Source organism: Marmota marmota, unplaced genomic scaffold (assembly GCF_001458135.2).
Source record: "Marmota marmota marmota unplaced genomic scaffold, marMar, whole genome shotgun sequence".
In the NCBI taxonomy this organism is placed as follows: domain Eukaryota; kingdom Metazoa; phylum Chordata; class Mammalia; order Rodentia; family Sciuridae; genus Marmota; species Marmota marmota.
Genome location: NW_026000241.1, coordinates 12,308,201 through 12,330,743, shown reverse-complemented (window position 1 = coordinate 12,330,743; position 22,543 = coordinate 12,308,201). Strand labels below are relative to the sequence as shown.

At 44.1% G+C, this 22,543-nt stretch overlaps 1 protein-coding gene across 15 annotated transcripts in view; it reads left to right on the top strand.

The window, feature by feature from the left end:
• The window catches only part of Trak1 (trafficking kinesin protein 1), a 173,179-nt gene that overhangs the window by 132,244 nt on the left and 18,392 nt on the right, over positions 1–22,543 (top strand). For 14 of the 15 annotated variants that reach the window (XM_048795507.1, XM_048795510.1, XM_048795506.1 and 11 more), the window contains 10 exons: positions 2,374–2,490; positions 5,279–5,379; positions 6,512–6,620; positions 8,591–8,669; positions 9,654–9,784; positions 11,261–11,335; positions 12,012–12,149; positions 16,480–16,556; positions 18,115–18,351; positions 19,318–19,634. In XM_048795507.1, coding sequence (XP_048651464.1) covers positions 2,374–2,490; positions 5,279–5,379; positions 6,512–6,620; positions 8,591–8,669; positions 9,654–9,784; positions 11,261–11,335; positions 12,012–12,149; positions 16,480–16,556; positions 18,115–18,351; positions 19,318–19,634 — 1,381 coding nt within the window. Of the gene's footprint in view, positions 1–2,373; positions 2,491–5,278; positions 5,380–6,511; positions 6,621–8,590; positions 8,670–9,653; positions 9,785–11,260; positions 11,336–12,011; positions 12,150–16,479; positions 16,557–18,114; positions 18,352–19,317; positions 21,444–22,543 lie in introns of those variants that run through there. The other variant, XM_015489445.2, reaches the window with a different exon arrangement.

Genomic DNA, 22,543 nt, shown 5'->3' with positions numbered 1-22,543 from the left:
GCCCTGCCTGTTGCCTGTTTCCATTGCTCTTGGGTGGTGGCCCTCGATGCCCTAGGAAGCCATCCCTCCTTCTTTGGGTGCCCTGGCAGTGCCTTGCCTAACCTGCCTTCAGCATTGTAATTTTTGCTCAATTTGTCTGCAGGGAAATGTGCAGACAAAATGTGGCTGAGGTGTGCAAAGGGTCTGTGCTTGCTGGGGCTTAGCAGCCTGGAAAGCAGTGCAGAGCAGGGAGCCAGAGAGTGAGCTGATGGGCGTTAATTAAGCACCGTTGGGCACTCAGTCTAAGAGCTTGTTCTAGCAGAGAAATTTAATAGACTCAAGTTAGATTTATGGAGACTTTGCTTCACAGAGAAGTGTCCTTTGTACTGCAGTTTTAGCCAAATGCAAAAGAGCTGAAACCCACTTGGACTGGGTGCTGAGACATTGGAATTCTGCACTTATTCCCTTGCACACAGTTCTTTGAATTCTTTCCCTTAGATACCAAGTAAACACAACTATTGAGTCTGAGAATTGACAAAGGAATGTGAGATAAGGAAGCTTCCTGGTAGATGCTGTGGCCAGCAGGAATAAATGCACAGAGATGAGCATCTAGATGGATTGGGCAGAACCACCGTGTCCCCTTGGCTGCATGGGAGGGTCCTTTCCACATGTGCTGAGTCTCTAGGTAGTAAGGGAACAGTGGTAAGGGAACTATTTCTAAGATGCTAGAAATAAAAACTGTATTTTCCTTTTGTCATACAACTTAGTCATAAAGCTAGATTTTTTTTTCCCAAGGCGCTCTCAGCTAGCCTGCCCCCTTCTTTACCCTCCATTTAACAGACAAGGGAATTGGGCCACTGGGATGTTCAAACTGTTGTACTCAACTTAGAGTAGGATGGCTCACCTGGGAGCAGTTAAACTGGTGACCAGTGCCTGCTGTAAGAAACACAGCTTAGGGACCAGGATGTGGCTCAGGGGTAGAGTGAGTTCTTAGCATGCACCAGGCCCTGGGTTCCATCCCCAGCACCAAAGAAAAGAGAAAAGGAATGAGTCTTAGGTTTTTTGTCCCAGTACTCATACAGGTAAACATGTGATAAACAAAAGTTTAAACATGAAATAGTGCCCTTATCATGTGCATGCACTCTGGTATTTTTCAGTTTTGTGCTGTTGTTTTGAATTCAAAACAAAATTCTGGTAACTGAATGATGACTAAAATGATATTTCAGCCCACCCTAGGGGTCATAAGATGTGTTTCGGAACAACTAACCCACAGTGTTCCTGATGCTGGTGAAGCCAAAGCCATTTGCCTCAGACCACGTGGGTGGTTAATAAGTGGGTGTTGAAGCATAACCTGGGACTCCTCTCCAGCTTTGTTTCTTCTCCCCCAAACTACATGTTTCCATGCTTTTAAAATACTGGCAAACAGAGTAATTAGTGTAAGACTGCTACAGAAATGTGTTTTCCCAGAGCCCCCTCTTCTCACCATCCCCTGTCCCCACCTAGTAGTGAGCAGGTGGAGTATGACCATAGAGGCAAGGATGGATGCTGTGGGGATCATGAGTGTGCACTCAGGGAAGCCATCTGTCCATCATCCAGGACATCTTTCTTCTCTCATAGACAGCCCTGTCTTTATGTGCCACACAGGATTTTCCAGCGTGTGCTGCTCTGTCTAATTGAGGTCATTGACCAAACCATCAGAAAATCCTGTGTCTGAGCACATTGCCTCTAAAGTAGGGCAAATGTGTGCATCATCTCTGCATTTTGAAAGACTGTTGTTTGTTTTTAATAAAGCCTCCATAACCCTCCTAAGCAAAACACAAAATAGCAAAACAAAACAGACGTAGTTGTGTCTCAGAGTGACTTTAAATGTTTTTGTTTCACATGAGGCAAAAATAAGGAACTCAGTGCATTCCAGCCTAGTAAATGGTTCAGAGGCTGCCCCCCTGTGCCAGATCTCAGCTGCATTGTGAGAGCATTTTAGAACTTCTTCATTCCTCTTACAAAGAGTTACTGGTGTTTCCATGTGCTGAGCCCTGGCATTACAGCACCCCAGTGGCAGGTGGAGAGAAGCTTTATCAATGATGGCACAAACACCAAAAGCAGTTGTGCAGAAGTATCTTTGGAAGCATTTTTCCCCCTGTGGGAACAAAGATTTGTTTTCATCACATCTCCAGGCTTCCCTTTGGTTGCTTCATGTCTGCGTAGCTCTCGTACATTCGTGGGCAGAGTTTACTCCTCTTTAACGGGCGTCAAATGCTGACACAGATGGTGAATTATCAATTCTTTTGTTATTTCTGGATGCCCTTGTTTTCCTCACTTGACATCAAGTTCTAATGGCTCCTTCAGGACACGGGGGTGTTTTTGAATCCTCCTTCTCCCTCTTGCCTTTCGTAGAAAGAGCGGGATTTGGAGTTGGCTGCGCGGATCGGCCAGTCGTTGTTGAAGAAGAACAAGACCTTAACTGAGAGGAACGAGCTGCTAGAGGAGCAAGTGGAACACATCAGGGAGGAGGTGAGGCACGATGGGCTTGGGAGCAAGGTGGAGGGAGATGGGTTGGAGAAGCCACCCTGAGGGAGCACCCAGACCTGAGCCAGGGCTCCTGTCAGAAGTGGCCTCCTGGAGGCTGGAAGCTGGTGTCCTGCAGCTCTTTCCTTTCTTCATACATCATGGACGGGTCTCTCAGGGTAGGCACAGTCCTTAGTTGGTAGGCCTTTAGTACCCTGTCACGTAGGCAGGCTGGGCAGCAGGGACCGGCCACAGTCCTCACCCTCTCAAAGTGCAGACTCCAACCTCAGAGCTGCTCTGTGCTCGGCAGAAGCGCATACAGGCCAACACAACAGCAAGTGAGCAGAAGGTGGCTGGGCCAGAGAAGGCCAGCTCCTGCTGCAGGGGAGGGTGGTGACTGGCATTCATCCTTGTAATGTAATATTGTGTGTATAGGAAAAAAAAACAAAAAATAGCTATTGTTTTCATGGAAGAAACCCTGTTATTTTCATGATGCCCATCTTGGCTGATGACTGTCAATGGCTACAGGAAGGGCATGAAACATTTAGACTTATCAGACTTATCCTAAGAGGATGAGGAGGATCCACACCTGTTTTCTGAAGCCATGTGGTGTGGCCAGGAGGAAGGAGACAATGGAGTCAGCCTCAGCTTCTGGAACAGGAGTAGGAAGCTGAGAGCCAGGCCCCCTGGGGGACTTGTTTCCTGTCACCCTATTTCCGCAGTGAATTTTTGTCAGTTTTTTTTTTTATAGGAAGCTTCTCTCTTATTTTCTATCAGGAACTTCCTTATTGGGAGTGTCCGTCCTTACCCATGTCCCTAAGATGTAATCAAATTTTCTCTCACTGAAGTGATTCCCAACCTGGGTTTAATGGCAATTTTAATAAAATGAAGTTGAGTTGTCATACTATATGAAAAGATTTAATCCCAGGCTATCTTTAAAGATGGTGAAGTAGAATACTGTTGTGTTCTAGGAGAAATAAAATTGACCCCTGTCTTCCCTGCCCCTAGCATCGTGACCTGAAGTCCTCCCTTCTCTTAGGTGACCATGAAGAAAGTGTGGGGGTTAGCCTGGGACCCTTCTTACAATTTTTCATTTTTTAATTGGTACATTATATTTGTACTTAATGATGGGATTTTTTGTTAACACATTCTTACATACAAACAGTATAACACTATAATTTGGACAATATCATTTTCCAGTATTTCCCTTTTCCCTTTTCTCCTTCCTCCCCTTGGTTCCTTACCCTCTCCTCTACTGATCTCCCTTAGATTTATGTGAGATTTCTATCCACTTTCTTTTCTTTTTTCCTCTCTAGCTTCTACATATGAAAGAAAACATAAAGCCCTTGACCTTCTGAGTTTGGCTTATTTCACTTATCATGTTCTCTAGTTCCATTCATTTTCCTGCAAATGAAATATTTTCATTCCTCTTCATAGCTAAATAAAACTCCATAGTATAAATACACCACGTTTTAAAAAATCAATTCCTTGTCCATTTATTGATGGACATTTAGGCTGCTTCTATAGTTTTCAGACTGCAATTTTGTTGTTATTGTTGTTGTTGTTGTTGAAACGAGGGATTGAACCCAGGGGTACTCTACCACTGAGCTATATCCCCAGACCTTTTTATTTATTTCTTAAATTTTGAGACAGAGTCTCATTAAGTTGCCCAGGCTGGGCTTGAACTTGTGATCCTTCTGCCCTCAGCCTCCCTAGTAGCCACCTCGCCCCTTCTGGGCAGAGGAACATGCCTCTCAGGAACCAATAAATCACATTACCATTCTTTCATGGAATTCCTTACCACATACAAAGAATATCCTATTCTCTGGGATTGGAAATGTTTTGTTCCCCTGCCTTGAAAAAGCTTTGAATTTACAAAGTATAGCATGTTCCTCTTTGGTACATCATTGAATGATCAGTCTAGGTGTTGAAGCCTTTGTGTATATAATAAATTGGCTTCTCCTCAGGAGAAACAGTTCACTCCCTGTGTTGGGTTGAAAATTGGACTTAACCATAGACCTCACATCAAGTTCTAAATAAGAAAGAAAACAGGGTTGCACACTCTTTTTAGTACTGATTTCATGTTTATCACTACTAAATATTGGAAGGGCAAATGAAGAGTTTTATAGCAAAAGTTTTTTTTACTTTAAAACCTGAAATAAGTCTCCATGATTTGCAAAACCACCGTAGCAGTAGTTGTGTGATCAGTTCTTGATAGTTGCTCTTTTCCTCCTGTATCTGAAATTTCTGTCTAGTGATTGTTGAGCACAGAGCAAGGACTGACCGAGAGTGGCCAGGAGCCCCATGAAAGTGTATCAGTCACCAGGTGGGGCTGTGTGGGCTTCCAGGTAGGGTGGACTAGCTGCTTATGGCAGCCCACCAGAGCTGGCACCTCCATGATCCTGTTCTGAGTTGGATTTGGTTCCAGCAGAAGTGAATGGCCTCTTCTTTCATTTGGTAGTGTGTCCAGATGGTTATCTAACTACTTCCAAAGCCCAGAAGTAATCTCATGTCCTCCATCATCATTCTAGAGCCTTCGTGTCCCTTTTCTATACCAAAATTAAAATTATTAATTTAGAGAAGAAGATTTCTGCCTTCAAGCAATGGATTCTGTTTTTCTTAAGTGGGATCAGACTCAACTCTTAGAAACCCCTATTTTGTTGAGTAGCACATAATCGATTAGTGCCTTCACTTTCAACGGGAAATTTGTCTCTAAGTAGTAAGTGTTTGAGTACAAGGAGGACATTATCATCTCTTAGAAAGCAAAAGGTGGGCCTGGCTCTTGTCTGTGCAGGTTTCTCAGCTCCGCCATGAGCTGTCCATGAAGGATGAGCTGCTCCAATTCTACACCAGTGCTGCGGAGGAGAGCGAGCCGGAGTCTGTCTGCTCAACCCCGTAAGTCACCTGGAGGCTGTGTTTCTGGAGGCCAGGGCACAGGCTGCTGTTGATGTCATTGGAGTCACCTAGGCAGGGTCACCTCCACCAGCAGCACAGGTCAGCCTTCCCCAGAATAAGCATCTCTAAGTGCCTCAGATGGATTGATTTGTACTATTTTTGTGGGACATAGAAGGGCAGGTTTTAAATTTTCCTCTTACTGGGTCTTTTGCTTACTTGTCAGGTCATTTGATTTGCTCTGGCATGTTAAGAGATTAAAAATTATAATAATAACATACGCAAAGTGCCAGCGTAGTACCTTGCCAATAAAGGGAACTCTCTAACGCAGAGTTTCCAAGTTGCCTCAGCTCAACCTTTTTAAGTCAACTGTTCAAGGAACATGTCTCCAGGCTCTGGGGGCACTGTTTCTTTGGAGCCAATCTGACTTCAGTAACGTGAAAACTGGCTTCACCTCCACTCTGGGTNTGAGTTGGCCAAGGGTCTTTTCATAACCGCTTACCTCCTGAGAATAATCTACAGATTAATAGAATTCATCAAAAAAGGTGGTGGGCTTTGCTGTTAAAGGAACACAGGGTTCTGAAGCCAGAAGTGCCATGGCAGGTCCTTGGGACAGAAGGTGTGGAGGCTGTTCTGAAAGTCAGCAGAGCCCCGTGTGGAACTCTAGAACCTGATGGCCTGAGTTCAATCTTAGTTCTGCAACTTAACCTGCATGCTCCTGGCCACGTTACTTATATTTTTGTGCTGTTTCCTCATTAGTAAAATGGAGCTACTAATAGCAGTTAAGTCATAAAGTTCTAGCATCGAGTTAATACATGCAAAATACTTACAGCAGTTCTTAGAACATAGAAGTGCATCCTAAATATCAAATAAACCTCCAGGCATTCCAGAATTGTGTTGGCTTTCTGTAGATCCCATCCCTCTGAATTCTGAGGTAATGTAGCAACTGCAAATTGTGGACAGAGGGGTGTACACGGTACACTGGGGTGCTATTTTCCTGAGCATTAGGGAGCAGTCTGATTGCAAGCCTCACAAACTTTCTTTGAAGCAGCCCTTCTGGGTCTCCAGATGGGGCTGGCTAGGTAGTGGAGGAGACATCACCCTCCCCAGATGGTGAGCGCAGTATCTCTCCCAGGCTGAAGAGGAATGAGTCATCCTCCTCAGTCCAGAATTACTTTCATTTGGATTCTCTTCAAAAGAAGCTGAAGGACCTAGAAGAGGAGAACGTCGTACTTCGATCCGAGGTGAAGTGCACTCCCTCCCTGTCCTTGTCACCCACTGGAAGAGTGGTGGCCCTGTTTGTTGTATCTGGCGAGAATAGCCACAGTTACAGTGCTGTCCTCAGAGGCCACCATCTCTGGCAGAACCACTGAGCCTGGGCTTGCTGGGCATACTCAGCAGACAGGCCTCACCCCTGCACTGGACACTGCCTTCCCAGTAGCTGAATCCTGCAGCATGTGGACTGAGAAGAGGTGCAAACCTCTCCTCCTTCACCATGGGGTCTTTCCACCATGTTCTTCAGCTCTGGTCTCAATGTGTAGGAAGTGACCCAGAGTGGAGGTGAAGCCAGTTTTCACGTTACTGAAGTCAGATTGGCTCCAAAGAAACAGTGCCCCCAGAGCCTGGAGACATGTTCCTTGAACAGTTGACTTAAAAAGGTTGAGCTGAGGCAACTTGGAAACTCTGCGTTAGAGAGTTCCCTTTATTGGCAAGGTACTACGCTGGCACTTTGCGTATGTTATTATTATAATTTTTAATCTTCTACAACAAGGCTGCAAGTTGCTTACTTTGATTCTCATTTATAGTGAGAAAACCAGGCTCCAGGCTGCTAAGTGTTTTGATATCCCAGGGTCCTATAAGTTTGTAGTAAGTGACAAAGCCAGGATTTGGATATTTATGTGACTCTCAGCCCACACTTTTCCTCTTCACCTACTGCCCTTCTCTAAAAACATGGATGCATAAAAATTTAGTACTGTTTGCTTAATTGGCAGTGGGTTTGTGTTCTCTAGCCAGAGGGATGATGTCAGGTTCAGGCTGTGTGCCCACCTAAGCTGGCCCTAGACTCCCTTGAGCCCCTTCAGTGGGGCAGACCGTCTGTCATCTTGAAATTGCTGTGCCTTGGAAAGAACCTAACAAGATGCTTTTCTGCAAGACCTATTCTTGTAGACTTCACCTCTTCCAGCTCTTCACTTCCTAATGAAAACAACCTTGAGTTGCCAAGGTTGCCCCAGTGTGCTCTGCCAGCCAGTGGCTTAGGCAATTGCAGGCCCAGTTTCCCATTCTGAGTCTAGCACTGCCTTTCCAGCCCTTGGGAGATGCCCCAGTTCTGAGTACCCAGCAATCCCACCTCTGTCAGAATCTTACCTAAAGTCAGTGAGGGAATCTGATCCCATCTACAGATTCTCACTGTCCTGCCTTTGTTCTCAAAAATGTAGTATATATCTCTCCTCGGCCAGGATCAGAGGGCTCTGAGACATCTTTTCTCAAACTGCATCATTTTCACTGGGCCTTCAGATCTCTTCCTGGAGGAAGCCGACCAGGGTCCTGGGACGGCTCTTGGGTCTCTAAATTTTCTGTATTGGACCATATGCTGAACACAGCATGTTTAACTCCAACTCAGAACCTCATAGTTCAGTGCGTGGCACAGAGTAGTGATAGAGTGTACGTTAGCTTCATATGATGTGTGCTTATCCTTATCCTTAGGATCTCCACACCTGGCTGTTTTTTTTTTTTTTTTTTTTTTTTTGATGGTACTAGAGATTGGACCCAGGGCCTTATGCATGTTAGGCAACCACTCTACTTCTGAGCTACAGCCCCAGTCCTGTGGTTATCCTTAGAATGCCTGCCATAGACAGGGCAGGGTCTTAGGCACTGTGAGAGCCACAGCAGTGTCCATATCTATGAGCTGGACAGACAAATGAACAGGCAGACCCTCCTGCAGAATCTTACAGAGCCTGCTGTGTGAGGCCCTTGGGTTCTGGCTTTGTGTGGCGCCCTCTAGTGGTATGTGTTTTTCAATTTTCTGCTTTGAGAGTGTTCCCTTAACTAAGTAGGAAATGTTTTGTACTTGAGGGTCTAACTAATGACAGGTAAGGAGATACCGACCAGCACTTCCCAGACTCGGGTTTGCCCCTGCTCCATGCCTCGCCCTCACATGCATGGCAAGTCACAGTGCAGTGTGAGTGCTGGGCCCTGACCTGAGCCTTTTCTACAGGCCTGCCAGCTAAAGACAGAAACCATCACCTACGAAGAGAAGGAGCAGCAGCTGGTCAACGACTGTGTAAAGGAGCTGAGTATGTCCCCTGCCCACTTGCTCCCAACCCCCACCCCAGTTCCTACTTCCTTGTATCTCACATTGTCATGACCCAATGACTTTGTATCGCCTTTGATGAAGAGCAGGCTCCCTGCCAGCCTGAAATCAGTGAAACGAGACCTGACCTTGTGTGGCACCCCCTCCCCACTAATGAATTGGGTTCTAGGCCATTAGCCATACATTATGTCACTTTCTTCTGAGATGGATATTTAATTTTGGCTTTCTGCTATAATATTAGAATCATTAAATGCCAAAGCTAGGCCCAGATACAGAAGTCTGGCTTGAGGATGTGAAGAAAACTGCTTGTTAGTGATTTGATTTGTGAAAATTGAGGCCTGAGTTCTCAGTTTTGCAAATAAGTACTCCCCTACCATTTTCTCCATTGTAAGTTTGCAAGGTAAGATAAAAGGGCAAATAGAATCTTTTGCATTTCATCAAAATACTAAGCAAATGAACCACACCCCATGTTTAAGTCTTATAAAATGGGTTATGTCTGAATAGGAATGAAAACCAAAGGGAATTGTACTGTGCATTAGCAACTGGGATTTCTAGAACAAGGTGCATGTAGCAGGGCTTCCTGTTGGTGACATGGATCTGTTTATGTGTGGAATGTTGGGATTTGGCCAGATGCAATATGTTTGGGTTGTCCCCTCCCAGCTCACTCCCAGTGCCTGTCTGATTGGCTCTGAGAAGACAGTCTTAATCAGTGGGGTTAGGCCCTTACACTGAGCCCAGGATGACAGCCCATGGGAAGACCATGTCCCTTCTCATGACTGACTGAGTCCTGAGAAGCCATTTTGCTTCACCATGGAAGAACACAGTCACTGCATCCCTTCATCATGTACCCTCTGTACTCCTCCCCATAAAGATGGGGTTTCATGTGTGAAGACCAGGAAACCATTCTCTCTGGTCTGTGTGTGTAGTTTTCTCTCTTACTCTTGTGATTGTCATTTCTTTGTCAAAGGGGATGCCAACGTGCAGATTGCCAGCATCTCCGAGGAGCTGGCCAAGAAGACTGAAGATGCTGCCCGCCAGCAAGAGGAGATCACGCACCTGCTGTCACAGATCGTTGACTTGCAGAAAAAGGCAAAAGCTGTAAGGCCTCTGTCACTCTGGCTAACACCACAGTGGTTGTGCCAAGATGGGAAGGGGACATTACTCTAGAAGAGTATGTGCTGCCCCTTTGGAGAAAAAGCTTAGTGGATTCAGTAATAAAATGTCTTGTGGCCCTGAGTTGGCCAAGGGTCTTTTCATAACCTCTTACCTCCTGAGAATAATCTACAGATTAATAGAATTCATCAAAAAAGGTGCTGCAGGAATTCATTATAAGCTAATATACTGGCCACAGTAATTATGCTTGACAATAGCCTGTGGTTGTTCAGTCTTTAGTGCAATCCCAGCACCCAAATTTACATCAGCAGGAATTGGGTTACTAGAGTGGAGCAGCCTTCCATGAGTACATCCTCCTCTGAGTGTGACATCCCTAGATGTGGCCATGCTAATTAATTAGAGAAGTAACATTCCTCCAGAGGCCAGAGGCCAGGGTAATGAGAGTTACTGTACTTACAAAATAAGAAATTCTTCTCTTCCTGCCCAATTCTACTTTCTTCTACTTCTGCCACTCTATGTTTTCCTTCCTCCTCTTTCCTTAATGGGAGGTGGTATTATTATTATTATTATTATTATTATTATTATTATTATTATTTCTCAGCACTTCTATATGATGTGCTCAGGGCATGTATTTGAAAGTGTCTAAGTTACCAGTTCCCCAGAATCTAAATTGAGACCTGATGAAGCACAGTGCTCTTCATCCAGAGGTCTCCACTTTGAGATAGATTCAGTACTTTGATGAGCTTTGGGGGTAAGGATGGGGGTTCACTCTATGGTCATGAAGAGTTATACAGATGATGTTGGGTAGTCAAAGGGTGGACTATTGTAGACATTACTTGTTGTGTATCCATTCCTCACTTATTGTAATTAAATGGATTTTAATTCTTATTTTTCAATGAACTCAACTAAGATAATTTACAATGCAGTTATGACTGTCCTTGTGGTAGTTTGGCCAATGAGAAATCCCACAGGAGGACATTATTTAGAAAATAAAATAAAATAAAAAGGTGCTGTTGATGTGAAGTTCTGAAATTTAATTTGATCACTGCCTAGTATTTGTTTCAACTCAGTGCACCAAGTATGTGGTGCAGTAGAAGTAGCCCCTTGAGGATTAAGTAAAATGGCAAAAACTAGTTTTGTTTCTCATATGAAACCTTTGCTGTGAGAGGCTAAATAATTTTGGAAAAATGAAAAGGGGGAAGAAAGAAGCAGAGAGAGAAAAAGAAGAAAGATGGAAGGAAGGAAGGAGAGAGACTGGCTTCTAGAAAGCAGCCTTTACATTGGAGGTAGGGAGTGGAAATTGGACTGTAAGGCCTTCAAAATTATATAAGACAAAATTTTACTCCAGTTTGAGATAACACATTTCATTGTAGAAAGGGGATGGAGTCATAATGGATCAGGTAATGAGGGGAAGAGTTGGGCTTATCTGGTGTCTACTTTCGTGTCTTTGCTGTGTTTTAGTGTGCAGTGGAAAATGAGGAACTCGTCCAACACCTGGGAGCTGCCAAGGATGCCCAGCGGCAGCTCACGGCCGAGGTGGGTGTGTCTCCCTTACCTCTTGAGGGCTTTTGGTTCCAGCGAAGGTAGAGCATATTCCCTTGACAGGCTTTGTTCATGTTGGTGTTGTTGTTTGTACTAGGGGTTGAACCCAGAAGTGCTTAACCACTGAGCCACATCCCCAGCCCTTTTTACTTTTCATTTTGAGACTGGATCTCACTAAGCTGCTGAGGAACAACTGTTTTTATATTGAATTTAATATTGCTTTCACCTCGGTTCTGCGCCTGCTGCCCCTGTTGCTGGTTGTGAGCACAGGGAGGCCATGCTCCACACCAGCCCAGGGCCTGGCACATGCTAAATCTTGGCTCTATAAATGCTCACCAGTGTAAACCATGCAACATATGGCTTGAGAGGAGCCTGTTCAAGGATATGCCTTGAAGCAGGGTGTGCTGGTTTGCTTTTCTGTTCATTTAAAGTTGTTTTATCTGCGTTGCTCATTGTTGGTATTTTAGGAGATTTTTGAGACTGTAGGCTCACTCTAAGTAAAAGTTAAAGAAAAACCAATCTTGAGAGTTTTTGCTATTTGGCCAGCAGGGCAGCTGTTCCACACTGGAGGCCTGGTTAGATTGCATGTGTGTTTCTGGCTCTTGTGGGGGGCATGCGCCTGACTACTCATGAGGTCCTGACCCTCTGCATCTTTCTCGGTCTTCTGTAGCTGCGTGAGCTGGAGGACAAGTATGCAGAGTGCATGGAGATGCTTCACGAAGCGCAGGAAGAGCTGAAGAACCTCAGGAACAAAACCATGCCCAACACCACGTCCCGGCGCTACCACTCGCTGGGCCTGTTTCCCATGGTGAGCTGGTGCTTTCTTCCCACCCACAGGGAGGCTTGTCGGGTAGGATGGCTGTGGTGCCTGATATTGTGACCACTGGAGTTGGGCATTTACACTTAGCCTCTTATTTCACAGTCAAGGGCAAGTGAGGCCAACAGATGTCTTCTTAACTGCATAAGACAGATTGCTGCTTTATTTTCCATCCCTCTAAATCTGTTGTCTTTCCTACTCCTGCCATTAAAACATAAATTTACTATGAACTTGATTTACTTAGATGTATTTTCTACATGACTTTTCTTCTGACCTTATTAGAGTATGTGTTATTTCTTTTGGCTCCAGAAGTATATTCCAGAATTCTTAAAGTGTCATACAGTTCTGTTGGATCTCTGTATACTTATGAATCATTCTCTTGGTGACTTTCAGTGTCTGTGATCTCTAAACAACTTTTCTTGTTTTGTTGTTGTTTTTTTCATACTATTTTCACATGACCTTATTTCTTTAGCCCCACTTAATTTGTTTCATGTTGGGGCTTTAGGGGGAATGTGGTAGAGAAGGGGATTTTTCAGGAGGTTAATCTCTCTGTAGAAGCTGGACAGCGTTAGGGTTAAGCTCCTTGTTTGGTCATTTCTACATGGCATTTGGTTACAGGGAAATCAGCTTACTTATTTTATCTTCTATCAGTATAAAGCCCTGGAAGGAGAGGGGAATGTCTTATATGTAATTTTCTTCTCTCCCTTCCTCTCTTTAATACTCTGTACCAAGCGCAGCAATTTGTATGTGGTAGTATTGTAGATCCTTAATAGATGCTGAATTACGGTGGGTGGGTGGAATGGATGGGTGGACAGATGATGAATGGATGAATGGATGGGCAGTGGATGGATGGATGGATGATGGCTGGCTGGCTGGTGGGCTGAATGGATGGATGATGGCTGAAGGAAGCATAGATGGATGAATGGATGATTGATAGATAGAAGGCCTAAAGAACAAACTATCAAGAACTTCTTTATATTCAGGCTTCATTTTCATGATTTGTTGAAATACCAAATTCTCTCTGAGATGAGAAGAGATTTGGAAAGAAGCTCACCTCAATGAGACAAAAATGGATGACTGTATAAGTTTGTAAAACCAATTCCCTTCTGGTTTTGGTCCCCCTTTTCTTGAGCTCTTTCCCTTTACTCTCCCATTGCTGACCCTGGAGGATACTATCTCGCCATTCCCCACTGTGTTGGGTCTTCTTCCTAAATCCTGATCTCTCTTCTTTGCTTTTACATATTAGAGTCAGACTAGACCTTTCTCCCTTTCTTTATTTCTTCTTTTTTAAATAGTTTTTTAGTTGTTGATGGATCTTTTATTTATTTATTTATATGTGGTTCTGAGAATCGAATCCAGTGCCTCACACATGCTAGGCAAGTGCTCTACCACTGAGGTACAACCTCAGACCCTTTCTCCCTTTCTCTCTTAAAAACTTGATTGAGGAGCTGGGGCTGGGGCTGAGTGGTAAAGCGCTTGCCTGGCACGTATGAGGCCCTGGGTTCGATCCTCAGCACCACATAAAAATAAATAAAGGTATTGTGTTCATCTCCGACTAAAAAAAAAAAAAAAAAATTAAAAAAGAAAAACAAACTTGATTGACATGTAAGGGAAACCAAAAAGAAAAATATTAAGAGTCGGCTTTCCAAGGGGCAGATGGCTGATTCAGTGTTTGCGGGAATCCTAATAAAAGCAAAGAATATTCTGTCCCCCAAGTTTCCTGATCTAGCAGTAACTGCTTGAGGCTTCCCCCTGGCCTGTGTAGCTCTGCAGGCTTCTTGCCTGGGTTTCCTTCTTTCCTGGCTTCTCAGTCTGATGTAGTGAGCTCCTGGGGCTGCTTTGTTTTGTAAGTACCTGGATTCACTCCACTGCCTTTCCAGCTCTCAAGGACAGATCTGTCTTTGAAAACCAAACCATTGTAAGGGAAAAGTTGAATTGAAAACACGTACTTCATTTTTTTGTTTTTTGTTTTTTTTTCCTTCTGGAAGGAGTCTCAGCTTTCATATTTGCTGAAGTAAAGCTTTTGTTTGCTTTTTTCTGTAGTTGTTGGCAAGCCCAGTTTTTGAAGATGGCTATTTTTAAAGTGCGTTATGCATTGAAGATATTTAAAACAGTTCTAAAGATCATACCATGACTGTTTCTAGAGCAGAACGCCCAGCTCTGTCTCTTTTGCTCCCTGCCATTCTAATTGTAGAATAAAACAGCGAGTAGTAGTTTGTGTAGCGGTGTTCCCAGTTCTTTTGCCTTATGGCAGGAGTTCTTAATCTAGGATCCACAGATGGAATTCAGGAGGCCTGTGAACTTTGAGGGAAAATTATGTGTTATTTTCATCAATCCCTGACTGTATTCAGTATTTCCTTCCTCCATGAAGGTAGGCAACAAGCCACATGTGATGTGAACACCGTCTATGACCAGTAGAAATCATAGGTATTTATATAGCAATACCAGTTGTCACAGATGCCTCAAAATACCAGTGATGCTAACTAATCTCCGTGTCAAAATCAGTTATCAGTCCTGAAGCCAAATACATACATAAGTAAATAATTTGTCTTCTTTGTAGTCCTAGTTACTTTATTCATTTAAAAACTGTATTCTGAGAAGGCATCCATAGGTTTCCCTGGATTGCCAGATTAGAGGGGGTCATGGCTCCAAAATGTCATGGAGCCCGCTTGTGACTTGCCCCAGCATGGTTTTGAAATTAGTAGTTTGGTATCTCATTTTTCTTAGTGTATGCGAAGGTCCCTTCTTTCTCTCTGTTCCACAGAACTCTGGATATAAACCACATGGTGAACAGAAGTCTTCAGAAAAATATCCTCACCTTATCAGACCTCAGACTCACCTGGGGAAGCCCTTCAACAAGGCTTATGCTTATGGCAATCTGTGGGTGTAATTATGAAGCAGAATGGCATATTTGTAGTTAGGATTGAAAACAAGCTCACTAGCCCTTTACTTATGGAGCTTCCTGCTGGCTCCTCTGCAGTCTCCACACTTGGTTCAGCTTCAGACTGGAGTGTCCCTGCGGACCATGGGGCCCAGGAGATGATGCCCAGGAGACTCCATGCACTGCCCGCTGGGAAGCACTGGCCACACCTGAATATGTAAATTTAAATAATTAAAATTAAGTACAATTAAAAATTCAGACTTCAGTCATACTGGCCTCATTTCAAGTGCTAGGCTAGTGGCCACCATGTTGGACAATACAGAGGACATTCCATCACTGCCAAAAGTTCTGTTGGTTAGCGTGGAGTTAGCCCTCCCCTTTAGGTTGTCCTACCTTGGTGTCTTCCCCTGGTGCTCAGCTGCTTTTCTGAACACATGTGACCCCATGGGCATCTGCCACATCAATGTGAGGAGGGACTGTGTTAGGTTCTTCCTCATATAGCGAGGTATGGGAGGGGGGGTTCCATCAGGCAGTCTATATTGTTGAGTCTCAGTTTGGAGCCTGGACCATTGGGGAAGTGAGAAGTCATCATTGACTGGCTCTTCCCTCATCCCAAAGCTCACATCCTAGGTGGAAAGAGAAATGAGTGAGCTGTTCAGAAAACTAGCAAGAACTTGTGTTTGGGGTCTGCTTGGGAGGAAATGCAAGGCTCCTAGTGGAATAGGAATCATGCCTTTCATAGAGAAGGTGGGTGGATTGGTGGGGAGAGGGCCTTCCCTTGTGGGAGGCCAGGGGAGGTTAAGGACAGAGGCCTAGAGATGATAGTGCCCACAACCCAGTGTCTACAAAGAGACTCTCTCTAGTGTAGAACCAGACTGCTCTATAAAGGTGGGGAGTACCTGCCTAGGAAGCAAAGTTGGAGGGCCTTCATCCAACCTCAGTACCAGAACCCTGGGTGAGCCAAGGGGCTGCAGCAGACCCTGTGGCCTGGGAGGACAATAACTTAGTGTGGCCCGTGTGGGCTGTGATGTCATAGCTAACCATTTATAAGCTCGGGGGTATTTTCAAATTCATCTGTCCCCACTGTTCCGAACACACTCCCCTCTGCTCCCCCCCAATTCTCTATTCTTCTTTGTGGCCATAGTTGTAGCTCCGCGGTTTGGCTAAGGGAACATGGCATCTTTCAGACACTCAGCAGCACTTTAGACATTATACTCAGGGCCTGATGGTGCAGCCATGTTCAGAACCTGCCTTGGTGATAGCATAACCAGGGTCTCTGACCATGGAGAATGCTCTTAACCTTATGTTGTGTTTCAGAAAGTCTGTGGGTTTCTGATGCCCCAGTTTACTCTTTTATGGCTCCCCTGGCTACAAGCTTCTTATAGAGACAGACCCTTTGAATTGCTGCTCTCTTTTCATGTGTCTTCTGGCTTTTCTCAGGACTCCTTGGCTGCAGAGATCGAGGGAACGATGCGCAAGGAGTTGCAGTTGGAAGAGCCTGAGTCTCCAGACATCACGTAAGGCTAAACCACTTTTATAGCGCTAAACCTCCCAGAGAATGACTTGTGACCCATGGTGCTCAAAAACTAGCATGTGTGTGGGTCTTAGGTATCAACAGCAATGACTGTGGTCCTTCCCAGGTGATAAAGGGACATAAGAGAATGCAGTTAACATCATCCCTCATCTCCTCTTGAGAGGTTGTGAAGATATATTACAAACTTCTAGAAAGTTGGAAAAGAAGAGGTGAAGCATTGAAGTATGATTCTGCTCTTAGAAAGAGCAGTTTCTAAAAAAAAAGAAATTGGATATTTATCCTCTCATTGTACAAATTTAAGATCAATTTTAAGTCTTGCTTTTTTTTATACCTTTATTTTATTATTTATTTATTTGTATGTGGTGTTGAGGATCAAACCCAGGACCTGATGCGCATATAGGCACAGTCGACAAATATTCCTTCTACAAATATTTATCAAGCCCCACTATGTGCAGAGGGCTCTTCAGTGGTGTGCGCAAGGCTTCAATTTCCTTTCTGGATGCATGTAGGGACATCAGCTTCAACATCTCTCTTCCTAACTTAAGATCTGGTGCTTGGCCTGCTCCAAGGTGCTTATTATAAGGAACCTGTAGACCAGGTTTTGTGGTGTTTTCTCTGTATCCAAACTCCACAGACAGATCTCTAATGGGACCCTGGGTGTGTCAGTGTCCAAAGGACTTCAGTACTCATGCGAAGGAAGCCCTCTGTGGCCCCAAAGGAAACGCCATTATGGAACATATCTACCCTTTTCTCCTCAAAAGAGAATGAATTAGCATCAAAGTGTGGTTCTGCTCTTAGAAATAGATGTTTGTGAAAACAGAAAAAAACTGATATTTATCATTTCATTCTGGAAATTTAAGACTGATTGGGGTCTTGATTTTTTTTTTAATAGGAATGGTCAATAAATATTCCTTTTACAAAGATTTATTGAGCTGCACCGGGATAGCATAGCCAAGGTTATGGGCTACCCATAACTTTGCTGCCACAGTGTTCAACAGTGAACACTGCCCTCCTAGAGCTTGCTTTAGAGTGGATATTATGAAAGAAGAGAATTTGCTAGGAGACAATAAGTTATACTTTTTTTGTTGTTGTTTTTGTAGCTGGACACAATACCTTTATTTTATTTATTTTTTTTTTATGTGGTGCTGAGGCTCGAATACAGGGCCTCACACGTGCTAGGCGAGTGCTCTACCACTGAGCCACAACCCCAGCCCAACATAAGTTATACTTAGGTGTTTTTACTTGTAGGTCAAGCTTTCGGGACATGAAAAGCAATGTCACTTTTGCTAGTATCACCTTTAGTATACAACTGTGCATTACAGTCTTGGAATCAGAGAGTGTCGAGTCTTCTGGTTTCACTTTGTGAAGGAGGCACCCAACACCCTAAGAAAGACGTTGAAAGCACAGGATATAGTAGACTGCTCAGGGGTTTCTTGAGGGCCAGGTGCCTTTGTGGGCCATCAGTTGGTCTTTTGTGGGAGATCTAACTCCAACGTCATTTCTGCCTTTGCTTACTCATGGATGTTGTGTGTTCTCTGCAGTCACCAGAAGCGTGTCTTTGAGACTGTGAGAAACATCAACCAGGTTGTCAAGCAGAGGTCACTGACCCCTTCTCCCATGAACATCCCTGGCTCCAACCAGTCCTCAGCCATGAACTCCCTCCTGTCCAGCTGTGTCAGCACCCCCCGGTCCAGCTTCTATGGCAGTGATGTTGGCAATGTTGTCCTTGATAACAAGACCAACAGCATTATCTTGGAAACTGAAGCAGCAGATCTGGGGTGAGTGAGCTGGGAGTTTTCTATGTCTGTTTTGGAGAAAAGAGAAGTACTATGGGTTGAACCACAGGCTCATTAGTCATCAGAGGGAGCTTGATGAGAATTGCCTGGAAAATTAGACCTGTACTTCTCCAAATACATTCTGCAAACCCACCAAGCTCATCCTTTATCCTTGAGACTGATATTTTACCCAGTTGAAAGAGGTGTAACAAGTTGATGCTTTTCTGTTGAAGAGGAGGATTGATAAATATGATTTTCCATTAATCATCACTGACATTTGTTTTGTGAACCCCTTTGTAGTTGAATGTTGAAAATGCTTACGACTCAGGCTCTCTGTCTTGTTTGTTGTGGAGGTGGGATGCAAGCATCCCAGGCACCTAGCAAACGTCTGCCATGTTGTGGGTCTGCAGGTTAGGCGCTTTGTGCAGTGGTCAGTTCCTCTCTGTCCTGAAGTCCTGCAGATCCTGACCCCAACCCTGCACTGCCCACTTTCTACACCCTTGTCCTCTTATTTATCAAAACTGATTCTTCTGGACCAACAGAGTAAGACAGATGAGAAGCTCTTTGATCAGAGCTGATTTCCTTTAGAGTTGAAAGTTCAGCTCCTTTAATTCAAGAGGAAAGAGATACCTCTCTTGAACTTGCTGGCTGCCATTCTGCAGCCTATAGAAGGTTTCTTCCTGCAGTCTCAGGAGGGAGATGCTACTAGGGGGTGAATTTTACTTAGATTTTCATTCTACTCTAGTGCCATGGCCCTTCTGAAAGAAAAACTAATTCAAACCCACAGAGGGAAGTAGTTCTTGGCGACAGGCATTTGTTTCTCCATTCCTGATTCCAGCCGCTGGCCTTGGTTTCTTTGGTCCGGCGTGCAGTGCCAAGCTCCCTCCCTGGAGCTGTCCTCCGGGTCTGTCCCATCTCAACAGTCCTGCCGGCTGCCCCGCTGCACCCTCATGGCATTTCTTCTTGCAGGAATGAGGAGCGGAGCAAGAAGCCAGGCACACCAGGCACGCCCGGCTCCCATGACCTGGAGACGGCCCTGCGGCGGCTGTCCCTCCGCCGGGAGAACTACCTGTCCGAGCGGAGGTTCTTCGAGGAGGAGCAGGAGAGGAAGCTGAGGGAGCTGGCGGAGAAGGGCGAGCTGCGCAGCGGCTCCCTCACGCCCACCGAGAGCATCATGTCGCTGGGCACGCACTCGCGCTGCTCCGAGTTCACTGGCTTCTCGGGCATGTCCTTCAGCAGCCGCTCCTACCTGCCCGAGAAGCTGCAGATCGTCAAGCCGCTGGAAGGTGATCGCAAGGGGCCACGGCCCCTCTCTGTCCTCCTGAGTGACTCCCTGTGGTCCCTCATCCACCACAGTAGGCGTGGCCACCGCTGCCACACCTACTCCTTTTTCTTCCGTGACAGCCACCCACGCTGCTGGTTCGAGTTCCTCTGAGGGTGGCCCATAACCTGGCCTTGTTGCTGCCGCAGTGGGTTTGGCAGTGCATGCCCGGGCCACCGAAGTAACCCCAGGGAGATGCACACAGTAGCCTTCTAATTCTCTTGCTTTTGCCTTAGTGCCTTAGATATGAGACCTTTTGGAGAGGCAGAGGCACTGCCGACAGACCCCGAAAACCATTAGCCATGCCTGAGGAATATAGGGAGCTCACACTTTCACTTGTTAGACATTTTGCCATCAAGGAGTAGTGCCAAGCAACTACCATAATTTTTTTTCTTTTTTCTTTTTCAATAACCACGTGAAAATGATCTGTGGGCTCATGTGTTCTGATTTGATCTTCATACAAAGAGTATGGCTTTCTACAGATGCAGTGTTCTGAGCAAGACTCCTAGAGTCTGCAGTTTGGTGACCAGGAAAGGGTAGCTGTGTAGGCCAGTGAGCTTTGTAGCTCTCTAGTTTAAGCCACCCTTTTGCAGGGGCAGTTCACTTTTTAGTGTCAGGGCTTCTTGGTTGATTAGACTCATGGGAAAACTCAACTTTCGTTTTCTTTCTCCTTTTTTCATTTTTTGCTTTGGGTATTATAAAACATTTTCCCTGTGCCTACTGCTACCTGCCAAGAGCCACCATGTTTGTAGTTTTCATTTTTCACTCCTTTAGTGTGGAAACGCATAGAGACTTTGAGAAGGTGTTTTAGAATTCTGCATTACATTTCTGATGCAAAGCCAAAATTTCTGTGAGTCAATACTTCTCAACATTTATTACCTCTTTAAGAACCATTTTTAGACACTTTTACCTAATTGCACCCACCATGCAATTTTAATATCACAGAAATATCATTTATGTACTCCATATATAATCTATATGTAGATATATGTCAAATATAAAAATATATATTCTGTGCCTAAAAGGAGTATAATTTTTCTCACCTCAAAGACATCTGTTTTTTCCCTGTTGAAAATGCAGGCTGTAAGGTTAATGTAAGACATGACAAAATCCTTTATTTTCCAACGGAGGGAAGAAAATGGGCTGTTTTTTGTCTTTTCCATGGTAATTTTTAATTGTATAATTTAGGGCCTTTCTAGATTTCAGAAAAGGGATGGCTCATTCTTTTTTAAAAATTATTTATTCAGTTGTAAGCTTGGCAATTGTTTTCTGATTTTCAATTATGTCTGTTTTCCTTTCAATAAAATCTTCCATTTCTGCAATTTTCCTTTCTGCCTTTCTTTTCTTTTCCTTCCTTTGTCTCTCAAAGATCATTGGATGTTATCATCTCTATCCTCTCCTTTCTTTATTTTACTGTGTTTCATTGGATCATCTAAGAATATGTTTTTTGGATTAATTTCCCAAGTATATTGCAGAATGAGATTTTTAAAAATTTATTTTGACCAATTCATCTTTATTTCTTCTAACCTCTGACTTAGAAATATTTTTGTGATAAGTTAATAGAATAAGAGAAAATCCCACTTGATATGCAAGGTAAATTTCATTTGTAGCACCCTGTTCCCAAGAAGCTAAATTACTACCATTAAAAAGTCATGTCTTATCACTACACCCTGTAACTCATCCTCATGATAAAGATCCTTTGGGCTCCATTTTGTAGTTCTCTGATTTCTTAGCTGTTTAAAATACAAGCAATATTTTATTACTCCTTCTATAATTGTTGTGTTACTGTGTTTAATTTGATAAGGGGGGATGTGACATAGAAGTCTGCCTGACGCTTAGCTTCTGTACCCTGTAACTATAGTATTTGATAAGATAACCCATCTATTTAACTGTTTTCCTTATTTGTGAAATAGGCTTATAGTCGTTAAATAGATTGTGGTGAAGTGTGTTTTGTATTGTGCCTAGCACCCAACAGATACTTATTAAAACTTAGGCACCTCAAATTTACTCTAGTTCCAGCAGCTCAGGTCTCAAGGGCCCAGGTATCAGTGTTGAGACCTGGGCCAGCATTGTGCTGGGATCATGTTCCTACATTATCCTTTTCCATTGACCCAGATGAGAACCTGACAGGATTCCCTTGATCTCCATCTACCAGCCTAGGTGAAGGCATCTAGGCTGAAGCCCTTGGAGAATGCTAGGTGGGATCTTAGCAGACAGACCATTCCTTACCCATTTGATTAATCTTGCCATCTGCTTATTGTGTCAACCGAAATAGCTGAGCTAGATGTTTAAGAATGCTAGCCTAGCACTCTTGTGTCTGCATCTTATGAGTTTTAAGCAGGTAAAGAACAAACAAAATATTCCAACTGGAAAGAGGGATAAATCAGTGTTAAAAAGACTGAGGAAGGTGGTATTTCTTCCCTCTGTTTTGTTCTCCTTTCTGATTCATTATAACTGAGGCGATACTTTCAAAGAAACAACTTACTATGTAATAAGGGAAAGCATACACTTCTAAGCTGTGTGTTATCCTGCAGGTTTTATTCTGACTTTTAAGCCCCAATGCTCCTCTGACATAGTAGATTTGGTTTTCTTCTCTTTAGAGGAAAACTTTTCAGATAAAACAGTGGGGTATGGAAGAAAGCAGACAGAGGGAAGGGGGCCGTGACCATAATTATGTTTTCCCTGCTCTCCACACCCTTGTTCTGTAGAACTCTTTTGTTTTGGTGCCAACCAGGAACTCAAAGTTTGCCTCTTTCCCCAGCCTGTAATCATGAGGATCTTAGCAGACAGACCATTCCTTACCCATTTGATTAAGCAGGTCCTAAGTCCTAGGTGATATTAGCTAACAGCACAGTGCTTCTCCTGCTCTGTAAA